Genomic DNA, 12,864 nt, shown 5'->3' with positions numbered 1-12,864 from the left:
CTCATGAAAAAAAAAGTTAGCAAAGTTCTAAAGCGATGGAGTCAATGTTCAGCACAGCCTGAACCCCCTTAGACAACTCTGACGCTTCTGGTATCCTCCACTTGTCTGGTTTCCCTAAAAGGTCACACTGCACACCATACCTATATATTACAGAGTTTTACACACACACACACACACACACACACACGCACACACACACTCATTAGCCCAGTAGCATGCTCGCTGCGCAGTTGATGTGTTGTCCTGTGGTTTGAGGTCATCTATATCCACAGTTGTGTTGTATGCGATTGCCACTACTTGTGCTTGTTTTTGTTTGTTTGTTTGTTTGTTTGTTTTTCTCCGTTTGTCTGCTTTCAGGTGCTCCTGGTGGCGCTAAGGCTGGTTTCCCCACAGAGACCATTTATTGTCTTCTGTGTTGTTTTTACAGGTGTAGCAGCTGGTTGTCTGGTTTTTCTTTCTATTTCTGTTCTGTTTCTTCTTCTTTGCTCTTCCTCTTTCCTTGTCCCCCGGTCCGGTTTGGCACTATTACAAGTTAAATATTGTAACAAAAATAAATAAATAGGCAGTTGATGGGCATCAAGGGGAGCTTTACATTTATAAAGCAAATCTGTTTGGCATAAATGGTACTCAGATTACAATTCTGCTGCCATAATGCTGGACATGACAAGGGGAAAAAAAGAAAAAGATAAATGCTCTTCGGGAATCATACAAACATATTTTTATGTGATATCTTCATGATATCTTTGTAGATACAACAAAATAAATGGGAACAAAGTATGGCTATGTGACAGGCTCTATATAAGATCCTCAAGATACAACTTAAAATGTGTTTTCTGTTCTGTGTGCGACACAATGCAGGTTCATCCCTTAAGTTAGGGGCCTTTTTATTGTATGACTTGATCATAGGTCAGTGTTACGTGGATTAATAAAAGGAAAAAACATGAAAGCAGCCAATATCCAAAGAGAAACTCCAGAAAGCCTGGAGAACTATTGCTCAAGACCACTTTAAAAGATTACAAGAAATTCTGAGTCATTTAAAGCAAAGATATACAGAAATGAAGGGTGGTTCAAGACCGGCACAGTCCTGTAGGTTCTCCCCTCTAGAGACAGAAAATTTTAAATCAAATCAGTGTTATGCAGGTGTTAAACATAATAACCCCAGTAATCTGTGGGGATCTGTGCAGACGCCTGCACAAGCTTGACATGCAGTGAATCATTTTTGCTAAGATGTACATGTACTAAGTACAGAAAATGTCTTCTAAGCATAATAGGTGGTTACCCAGGTAACCAAACAATATTCTTAATATGTGTACTCAATTTATGATGAGCAGGAGGAGAGATCCTGATTGTGGTCTGTCACTAAACATGGGAACACAACATCAATGGGCTCTCAACATTTAAACAAAGGTTGAAGCGTATGCATGAATGAAAGAATTATTTAAAAGAATCCATCTCTTCTCATCTCTTCACTGATTCTGTGAATCATTATCAGAGCAAATGGGAGTGGCCATTTTAGAAATATTTGGCCTTACTTTTTATATGGGAAGAGGTGGTTACATGTCATTCAGGTTTCTATAGGGTCTGTTATCTAAATCCAGTTTTGTCTACCAAGCGAGAAAGGATATATCCACCAATATTTCAATGTATAAAATTTAAAGTTATAAGTTATACTATAGTTAATAAATTAGGCCCAAACTCTGTACTTTAATGAGGGAGAGCTGACATTCTGGTGAAAAATCCAACACTTCAAATAGAAAGTTTCTACTTTGATGGAGTTTGTTATAGCATGGATAGATTAAACTTCTTTGTGTAACAAGACTGGATGACTATTTTTTCACACAAGTGTATGGTAGCATTTAAATGAAAAGGAAAGAAAATTCAAGGAAGCTATTTCAACTTCACAGGGGGTAGTTCTCTCTGTATTTGGAAGCTTATGCAGAGAAATTCATTATTATATCTCCCATGGTGCTCAAGGGTAAGACTCAGTAAGTGCAGCAGTAGACCTGGTGCACAAAGAGTGGTACATTTTAAAAAGTCATACAGACATCCTGGTGCATCATCTTAATGTGACACCCACTGTGCTTTCAATATGTTATGACCCTCTATCAAATTTCTGTGTCCCTCCCAGCAGCAAAGTATATAATAAAGCAGAAATGCCATGGAATAACAATAAAGAATAACAAGAAATAACATATGAACCAACATTTGGGAGGTTAAAATGGTAAAATATATGAGGGAGACTGACTCAGAGAAGAACAAACACTGAATGTGTGCACAGGGATGAGATTTTTACATGAAAACAGGTCTAATTATAGGCCTATGTTTAGGTCTCGCATGCAGAAACACATATAATAAAAAAGCTTAACGCACAAAGGGATGGATCCCTCACATTGCTCGAACCGTGTATGTGTGTCAAGATCCTCTTTTCATTAAACACAGGATCCATGTAGCTTGGAAGCAGCAGAATTAATTCTTCTTGACATGACCTTTAAAATCCATTCCTTTGTCTTCAAATCAATCATTGTTTCACTCAACTCAAATGTATCATAGATGATAAACTTTCTTATTTGATACTGGAAGTTTATGCCCAGTCTCTGTGCTCTATCTTGTAGGGGTAGAGGACACCCGTACAGTAGACACCCAGACACACGCAATAAGATCTACGTCCGATAATACTTTTCACCACCGATTCTATCAGTGTTGTGGGTGTTCATGTGCCATTGAACAACACTTCATATTTTCTTACCAAGATAACAGTAAAGCAATAAAATTGTTCAAAGGAAAATATTATGTAATATGCTCCTATGCAAAAAACACACATACGCCTATTTGATATGCTGATTAAAAGGAGGATTAAAATGCACGCATTTTCTAGTGAAATTAGGTCATTACATTGCAGAAAACTGGAGAAACAAAACCAGGTCTTTTGACTTGTGGATATTTGTTTTAAATGTAGCCTTTTTCCTGACAGCTGAAGGTTTAGATACAAAACCACAAATGGAAAACAAAAAAATCGAATGGTTGTTTAAAAAGAAGAAAGAAAACTTCAGTGTGTTTCATAGTTTTTCTGAGCAATGTTACAAAGCCACACTGAAGAGAGTTATTTTTACCAATACAACACACAGCTGTTGAACGACAGGAAATATCTTTACCTTCATTTTTTCAAATAAAGACATCGGTCTTTAACTGCAGCATTTTGGATGAAATAGTTGAACAATCAGAGTAGACTAGGCTTTTATAGAGGATGGTTTTAAATAGACAGGAGTCAAAATTGAGTATTTCAAACAAAAGGCGACAAGGTGTGCTTTAGCAAGTGTGTGTATGATATGTGAAAAATTGTGCTGTTGATGAAAATTCTTAGTCATCCAGGTCATGGTAACAATAAGTCTTCAAGATCCAAGAAGAAGTCTTGGATTTTGAAGACTTGAAGACCCTTATTCAAACTCTTATGAATAAATGGTGCTGTTTTTTTAAAGCATATAAATTTTATACTGGTAAAAGAGAAAAATATGGGATCTTTAAGTAAGAATGTATAACATACATGTAATAGAAAGAAAATATCCTCACACATACCATCCATCCATCCGTCCATCCATCCATTCATCCAGCCATTTTCTATACCCGCTTAATCTGTTGGTCAGGTCGCAGGGGTTCTGGAGCCTATCCCAGCGGTCATCGGGCGAGAGGCGGGGTACACCCTGGACAGGTCGCCAGTCCATCACAGGGCCAGAGAACCCACGCATACAAGGGGAGAACATGCAAATTCCACACAGAAAGGCCCCGGGTGGGTTCACACATACAAATTTTTCTAATATTTAAATTTCTATAAGGAGCTTTCTGATAACTTTATCTACTTGAACCAGAAAAAGATAGCAATTTTTTTTGGTTTAATGCAAGTTTCAGAACTAAACTTTATGATATATAGTTTAAAAACATTATGGAATGATCTACACGCTATCCAATAATAAGTAGGCCAATATATGAAGAACTGAAACGTCTTTTAATAAACAAGCATTGAATCGGTTTAGTTTCACTATGCAGCTTTCTGATCACATCAACATGTAAATCTTGCTTCATCCCAACCAAGTATTGGTACTTAAATTTGTGTTTAAATTTAAAGTTTTTCTATTCTCCTCAAGATGCTGCAGTCAGACTCCCTGCGTCCATACCACAAACTAATGTACACAGATTTGGAAGGTTACAAAGGAGATGCATTTTGCAGACATGGTGAATGGCTTCCCCTTTAATAACAGCTCAAATTATGTTGAATATTGAACAAATTTAAATACAAGGGGTTAGAATACAAACTCAGGCAGATATTAAACAATAAAAGTTTCACTGGGGGGGTTGCTGAAAAATGTTACATTTAAAACTATTTTTCTTTTGTTCCTTTTGGCTTCATAGACTTGATTGCAATGATTAATCATTGTAACAACAAATTAATGGATGTTCAGTGGTAGAAGCTCTGTAATAGTATGCTGAGTTTGAGAAGGTTAGCGAAATGGAAAGCAGCATACCATAACACCTCAGTTTATATTCACTGTGTTTGAACGTAACCCTTAAAGGAGACTACGCTTATGTTCTTTCCTGAAATTACAAATCACAATGCGTGACAGGTGAATTGCGGTTGTGAGAAGTGAAACGCAGTGTGAACCCACCACCTGGCACGTTTCATCCACTTCTCTATTCACTGTTATAATAAGTTATTTAAAAAGCTGCAACAGCTAAGGTGCAAAATAGAGGCTTGAAATTGCATGTTGAGCCACTTTCTGTATTTGTATTGTTGTGGTTCTATATAAAGGTCAAGGCCCTGCATTTTAAATTAATCAGAGTTCATATTCAGTAAGAAGTCTTAGTTCTTCGCTGAACTTGTTTAAATACAGTCGCTAATGACAATTAACTTTTTTTTGGTAAATATTTTCATTAACTTTTGTCCGAAAGAAATTGTCCCAAACTAAAGATATTAGCTACCACAGAGAAAACAAGAACATACTCACATTTAAGAAGCCAGAACCAGTACATTTTCTTACACTTGGGTAAAAAACTGTAGGTGGTTACACTGTTCACTGTCTCTTAACGTAGGATCACTTCAGAGAGCATCAGAATAAGCAGTTGTGCAGAATTTGATTTCACTTTATGTAAATTTGACACAAGTACCAATGCATCTCTCTCACTTTTACACACATTCACAGCATGTAATATGCACACACACACACACTGTGTACAGAGCTCCATGAAGCATATAAAGAGCATTGACTCATGAATCAGCCGAGCAACCGCAGAGTCCACCACATCAGACAAACAACTCATCTTTTCATTTGGAAAACAGATGGACGCTCAGCTGTCTGAGAGAAGGAGGGGGAGATGAGAGGAGGACGCAAAAGTAAAAATAGTGTCTGATAAGAAGGAGGAAGTGAACATTAATGGGGGTGGGGAACAAGGAGAAGAAGTGTGAACTGGAGTTTGGGGAAAAGACAGAAGCAGGAAGCAGATGAAGAGAAAGGCAGAGGTTATTGAGCAGCTATACTGGTTTGTAGCACATTGATTTTAGGTGCAAAGATTGATGTTAAGGCATCGAACGGCTTGTGCATTTGCCCCTTAGCTCTTTGTTTTTCTCTTCACTCACCACTGCTATAATATATGATGACCTTTGCATTCATCAGTTTGTCTTGATTATATGTTGGTACTGGAGGAATTTAATCATCTCTGTCTTTGCTCACAGTCATTCTCTATAATATGGGTGCACACCTTGAATGTAAATGAGCATTATTGAAGTTACGCTGCTTCCATCAAGTCCTCCAATATGAGCAACCAGGCAGGCTCTTGTCCTCTGATAGCACATATAGGACTTTAATCCTGATATTTCTTTGGCTGTTTGGTAATGTACTGGCACATAACATGAGGGTTAAGGTTAAAGAGTAGGACCACTATTGTCAAAGTTTAAATGATAATCATGAAATTAAATTGTATAGTCACAGTTAAACAATGAAAATTGGTTTTAGATGAAAAAGGAAAATAATATGTTTGCTGGGTAGCCCGTCAATCCTGATCCCTTGCTTCATGGACAGATTTCATGCTAAAAGAAGTCTGCGGGAAAATTACTGCATTACTGACTTGATCTCTTACTAAAGTGAAGCAGGGTAAGCTTTGGGGTCAGGGTATATTTTGATTTACAGGCCCCTGTCCAATGGACAAGTGAAGTTTTTGTGGTTTTCAGTCAGATTCATCAATTGCTAGATTCCTTAGATTGCTAAATATTCAACATGATATACTCTCATATATGTTTCATATGATTGTATATGTCTGCTTGTGCAAAAAAATATATGGTTTGTTATATATATATATACATACATACTTAGTATACCTATTAAAAACAAATGATCCATGATTTTATTGAGCTACACAAACACATTTCTGGCCTTTTGTCTATGCCATCAGCCCTAATTATACAAGCAAATATAATTGCCAATGTATGCAGGTTCTGTTAATTGAAAATATTGGATTATACATTGATCATTATACAGAGTCCCCAATTATTTTTCTCCTGTTTTTTTTTTGGTCCTATGTTCCCAGAATATTTTATTTCCCGGCTCTTTATTAAGGGTTTGGGAATCATTTTATCACCACTTATCAGTCATGTAATGGGCATTGAGTTTTTTGTTTTTTTTTACCACACCATCTTATCACCATTTTGTTGCAGTAACGACCAAGTAAAACCCATTTGGCTATAATGTGAACACTGTTCTAACATAATTCTGTTTGTTTGCTTATCATTAGCCTTAATGCTAAGGGTTTTTCTATCAACATTGCAAAAGTAACCGCTGAAAAGAAACAAAGATTTTCTGCTAATCAAGGTTTAATGGAGCATGGATCTCCAGAGCAGGGCAGAGATGATCTTGTTGCAACCAAAACGAATAACATCTAGGAACTGTAGATGTTTCAGTCATGAACAAAGATTTAGTTATGCGACCTTATAATACCCAAAACATAAGTAACCTATTTAGGTATTTTGGTTGGAGGTATCCCTCATTAGCTACTGTTAGCTGAAAAAGCTAAACATTTCAGCATAACTTTAAGCAGATGAACATTTTAACTTTTACGGATACTGCTTTTATTCAACTCATAGGTGTGAGTTCTACTATAAGAAATGTGTTGCTCAAAAGAGTTTTTTTTCTTTTATGCCCTGAAAATGTATTTGCTCTCCTGCATAATGTGAAAACTTGAAGAATTTTAATAAGCGACACAACAGAAGGATCAGATACAGAGCACAAGAGCCAGTATATGTATCAAAACAGTTGTAGCAGCACCCCTTAGTGAGGCAAGGATAAAGGAGAGATAACAGAAAACATAAGCCCCAGCCATTCCTCTCATCCTTCTTCGCCTCTCACCCTTTCTTCCTCCACCTCACCTCTATCTCTGCCTGTCTCTCCATCTCTATTACATGTTGCTGCATCAGACATCATGAAAGATTCACAGCTCTGCTTTTAACGTCCAACCAAGGTCCTGTCTCAAACACACAACCCCGCACTCATAGATCTGAGCCTGTCTAGAAAAACAATGAAGAGATGGCACCAGGAATCACACAAAGAGGAAGGAAGAGGAAGGAGTGCAAAATTATAGAGGGGAAGAGAGACCCTGTGGGTGTTTGCGTGATAGTACACAAGTGTGTGCAGGGTATTCAGTGTTCCACATGGTGGTGTGCGCTGTGAACGCCTGAGTGAGCATGTGATGTGTGACAGATGACGGACAGTATCAGTTTCCTCCCTCACATCCATACATAAGCGCTAATGCACACCAGGCATTGTGAGCAGATATGAGCTGGCATCTGTTAAACTGGAAAATATCCATACTTGATTCAGTTAAACACTGTACTCTTTAGGAAACCTTTTAGTACACAAAGGATTGTCACAAGTAATGTAAACTTCAAAATACAAAGGCGAGACGAGTCTGAATCAGAGTAATAAATCAGGTGGTTAGTTCAATGTCATAAGCTTAGATTTATTTAGGTGCATTGACTAAAACAGGTCAGAAATATGAGAAACTGAGTACTTGAAATCCTCATTATTCCATGTTTGCTCACATTTGTGTTTCAGACACAAAGGTGAGAAAAGAACAGAATAAAAGGGATCATGTGTTTTTCAAACAGTAAAGGAGACAACCCTTTATATAATAAAAATGATATTATAAACATGTAAATGAGCATATGGGTTCTTTCATTGAAGAATTAGTCACAGCAGACATTCATCTTGAGCAACCAAACCACAATACTTACAAAACAGCAGCAGATGAAAACACATATTTAAGAAATCTTAAATTTGGGCTCAAGGTAGTTGAAAAATTCACAAAAAAATAATGGTATCAAAGTACTACTTCATCCTTGGAGCTCAGTATCTAACAGAGCTCGTTTAATTGCTAGGTACAGACTAATAACCAAACCTGTAATGCATCCTAAACTAATGTTCACTCAACCTAAAACATTTGTACTGTGTAAACCTCTGCCATTCAAACATTAAATAATGTGATAGTGCATCAATATCTAGGACGCAAATCACACGTGAAACCAAGAAATGTATCAAAATCTTCCTACTATGAATTGAACAGGTTATGTTGTCTGCTTCTGTGTCAAGGTGTCACTCGATCACATGGGTGTGTGCTGCTCCACACAGACAAAGCATGTGTGAATGAAGCTAAGTGTCTTCCCTGGAGAAGGTGTTGGCTTTCACTGACTTTTAAACACACACACACTTATGCTATAGGAGGAGCTAGTCTTTAACTATTGACCAGGTGGAGGGTACGATATGTTTGTTAAAAACCCTCGCAGGCACAAAGACAGACAGGTAGACAGCAGAAAGACAGCTTCTATTCAGGCATTTACATTGTGTTAAACCTATAGGACAAAAGATAGGATCCAAGGCTGGAAATAATAGGCTTTTTAAAAACACTAAGTTGGAATTTGGAGCATCTTCTCTTTATACAACACAGATTTTAGTATCACATTCATAATCTCAACTTTCAAACACAAGTCTGGTTAACCGTTAAAGTGTCAACCACTGTTAAGGCCTGGAAATAGCAGGCTTTATATACAAGAATATCAACCTAATACACTCGAAATTACAGTATTATGTGATTAAAACTGTTTTCTAATAATGCCCACACACACTGCATATCTGCCTTGATCTTTGAATGCATGCAGTGTGAAATATGGGCTTTCACAAATCTTTACACATGCTGGCTTGGAAAAATCCCACAACACTGTAGGGATCCCAGCAACAATATAAGTCATTTTAATGAGTAATCAGAAAATACACAGAAAAGTAAGTATTTTTTTCAATCTGGTAGAGTTCACAGACCACACCCATCTTTGAAAATATCATATGATTAATGGAAGGATAGCAATGTCTTCTATGGGGAGTTTCAAAAAGATATGAAAATCAAAGAAGAATACAGAACAATGGTCAAAAATGGGAAAAGGGCACAATTCAGTTTGTCCCCTTACATCAACTGCACTTCACTTATTGCTGATGGGACAGGATGTAAATCCTCAAAAAAAAAAAATTAGCCTAATCCTCTCATCTCTAAAGCTCTGTGACTGTACACATATATATATAAACATACTGTGGTAGGCAGAGCTACAGTATGAGTGTCTCCACAGCCACTATAATGACACACACATACAGTTTAAGGTGAAAGCAAAACACTAGTTTCCCACAAAAAACAGGAAGAGATTAATTTTGACTAGGTTTTGATATATCTAAAATACCTGCGTCATAAGAGCTAAGATCCCAACAACTATTCATCAATATCTACAGGCAAGTCAGAAGACTACAAATATCGCAAATGTATTGCATATTTATAGAAGCTAAAATAATACTACTTTAGTTTAGTGCCAGAACGAGTTGCTACAGTGTCATGTATGTGAAAACATTTCTATTTCTTAATGTTTCCAACTCTGTTCTGTGAAACTTTTCTTGAATTCATCCCTTCCAACATTGTCACTTGTCCTAGCATTGAAAATATGTCTTGCAAATGTAGCAGGTCATCCATATGCATTTACATTTAAACCTTTCCGTGTTTCTTTTATGACATTAAATGGTTGCGGTTATGGTAAAACAAGAGAACAGGGTGTCAACCCGTCACAGTCCCTGGTGTGCAGCGATAACAAGATAAAGATGCATAATGAATTGATAACTTGACATGATACTTTATATAATGAGACCAAGTTGGCCTTTTAGTTTTGAGACATACTATGGAGGTTCAGAGAGGTGACAGAGACATCATATCTGGACATTTTTAAACTCAATTCAGTTGTCAGCTGTTGGTAACAGTCGAAAAAAAAAAACCTACAAGTCAACCAAGTATTTTACAACATGCAGGAGTGCAACAAATTCTCTCTGTCAGCCATTAAAAGCATCAAAATGTAAGATTCAATGAGTTCTGGGAACTCTTGCTCAAATAACGAAAGCAGATCAAGGTCCAAATGACTGAAGCCTTGTGTTTTTCATCTATCAACAAAAGATTTGTTTTTAATGGAAAGGGAGGGAAAGATTCACACTGAGTCTCTTCCAGTTGTCCATGAGGCTCTGATAGAGACCTTGAATGACTCACTTGCTCCATCTCTGTTAACCTGTCTCACCGTTTTCTCTGCCTTTCCTCTCCACTCACTATTATCTGCTGTATTGCAGCTGTCTTTCTCATTCACACACCCACACATACACACACACGCAGCATTAATAACTCACAAACCTATACGAGAGCACTTTCATTGACACAACATGAAATGACCTTCAGATTGTTCACACAGAGCACACACCTTAATCTCGCCTCACATTCACCTCCTTCTTTGCGAGGCCCCTTGCCTTCTGTTCGTTGATAGGTGAAAAACAAGAAGAGACACTGAACAACAAATGATTGCCGTAAAGAGGGAAAACAACTCAATTTCATCTTCCTCCCGGTCAAGACAGTTTAATCAGTATTTTTGGATAGCAGCAACCAAAGACAGAGGATGGATACAATGACTTTGATGTGTGATGTGAGACTGACTGGATCCCAAGCTGACTGATTACTAGTCTGGCTGGGTAATTGACTGATTGATTAAATGTATGATTTCCGTCTATTTGGATTGCTGATTGACAAGAAATGTTTAGAGATTCCTGAGCTATATTTGCAACTACTTTGTCCCCCAGGCAAACATGAATTATTAGTTTATGCAAATAAAATGAAAGGCCATTTCAGCATCTTCAAAGTTACACATACACCTCCACCCCACTTGCAGTTCACAGCAAATAAGGCAATTAAAAAAACACCCACAGTGCAAAAATAATCAAACCATAAATGTGATGAATAGCTCCAGAAGTCTCACACCCACCTGCTTTTCTACCCTCAATAGACATTGCAAATGCCCTAGAAAGGACTTTAATCGAGATGTACAGGATTGCCTGGAAACACCTCACTTGGAGTGCTTAGTTGAAATATTGTAAAGATGGGTTAAACTAATGGGCACAATGAGACACATGACCTGCACACCTGCCATTTGGGACAAAGCAGGTAAATGTAACCTAAAACTTGGCTTTATGTGGGGATTCCTCATTCACACCATTTACAATGCACAAACCTTTTATTTTCTAAAGAGGCTTATGAAAAAGTATGATTTTTAAAGGCATATCTTAAAGCACTGTTGAAGTAAAAAATGTAAATAAACATGGTATATTAAATTGCCAGGAGGTAAGAATTCTCACATAACAAGGTAAAGCCACAAAAAGCTATGACCCACCAAACATAACCAACAATTAAATTAGGACTTCACCAAGTAATTCGTGTTTCTTTAAAACAATATTTGTAAATCCAGACTTAACTAAAGCTATTTAATTTCTTTATTTTTCAACCTGCCATCTTCTAATAACTCACCGGAGATCTCGGTCTGAGGTACCCCTGCCAAAGTGAACCCTTTTCCGGTGTAGAACTGCCGCAAGTCAGAGCAGCTTCTCTCCGCCCCGCGCACCGGGCCCGGTGCAGCACACAGACACGCCGCAGCAATGAGGAGCACCAGGAGACGCATCTTCTGATACTGTTTTTTTTGCTCACAAAAATCCCTGCAGGAGTTCTTAAAAAAATCCTTGTTTTCAGTATTTTGCTGATATGCGTGTATTCTAAAGAGTTTCAAGTGTGACTGAAGTAGTAACGTGTTCCTTCCAAAGCGCACAAAGCTCCGGTTAACAGACACTCACACAGCCGGACAAGAGAGTGAAGCGCCCGCGGCGGCCGGTCCGCGCTGTTTCTGAGACAGACGAGACTTCTCCTCCTCCTCCTCTGTGCTGCTGGCTGTGAGCTGCAGAGATGTAAGAGACAAAGAAGAGCGGGACGGAGAAAGAGTGTGTTGTGCAAGTGCAGCGCAGGTCACAGTTGCTGCAGTTATGCACTCACACTATCGCTTCATGGTTATGGAAATCAGCAGGTTTAAAAGCGGCTCTACTCTTTCCAGGCTTTGGAACGATGAAATGTTTGCTGGTAGAAGTACGCAGCAGGCACTGCTGATGCTTACTCCCTCTCTTCGTATGTGTGCATGGTGAGTGTCTTCTTGTTTTAAGGACCATGGGCTAAACAACGCCACCTGCAGATCTGAAAAGCAAGAGTTTCAGCTAACATGACATATCTCAACTGATATCTACAAAATCTGTTTTGATATCTATGGCTTTTAAAAGGCTATGCTTTGATTTTTGTCTTATATTTCGCCTCAGTTTCACATTTTAAAAACTAACTGGAATCAATTTAATTTAATCCTGTTTGGCCATGTTTTTAATTTTTAGTTAATCTTATTTTCATATGGAGCAAATTTGATATTTTCTCTTTCGAGTCCCTCACGCATGT

At 37.8% G+C, this 12,864-nt stretch overlaps 1 protein-coding gene across 1 annotated transcript in view; it reads right to left on the bottom strand.

Moving 5' to 3' along the window:
• Positions 1 to 12,546, bottom strand: part of gpc1a (glypican 1a) — a 39,424-nt gene extending 26,878 nt beyond the window's left edge. Inside the window, exon 1 of the mRNA XM_072389048.1 lies at positions 11,905 to 12,546. Coding sequence (XP_072245149.1) covers positions 11,905 to 12,055 — 151 coding nt within the window. The 5' untranslated portion in view covers positions 12,056 to 12,546. The remainder of the gene's footprint in view (positions 1 to 11,904) is intronic.
• Positions 12,547 to 12,864: the final 318 nt, after the last annotated feature.

This window comes from Leuresthes tenuis, unplaced genomic scaffold (genome assembly GCF_036924035.1).
Source record: "Leuresthes tenuis unplaced genomic scaffold, fLeuTen1.0.hap1 SCAF_7, whole genome shotgun sequence".
In the NCBI taxonomy this organism is placed as follows: Eukaryota; Metazoa; Chordata; class Actinopteri; order Atheriniformes; family Atherinopsidae; genus Leuresthes; species Leuresthes tenuis.
Note: the sequence above shows the minus strand (reverse complement) of the source record. Positions and strands in the feature narration are given on the sequence as shown.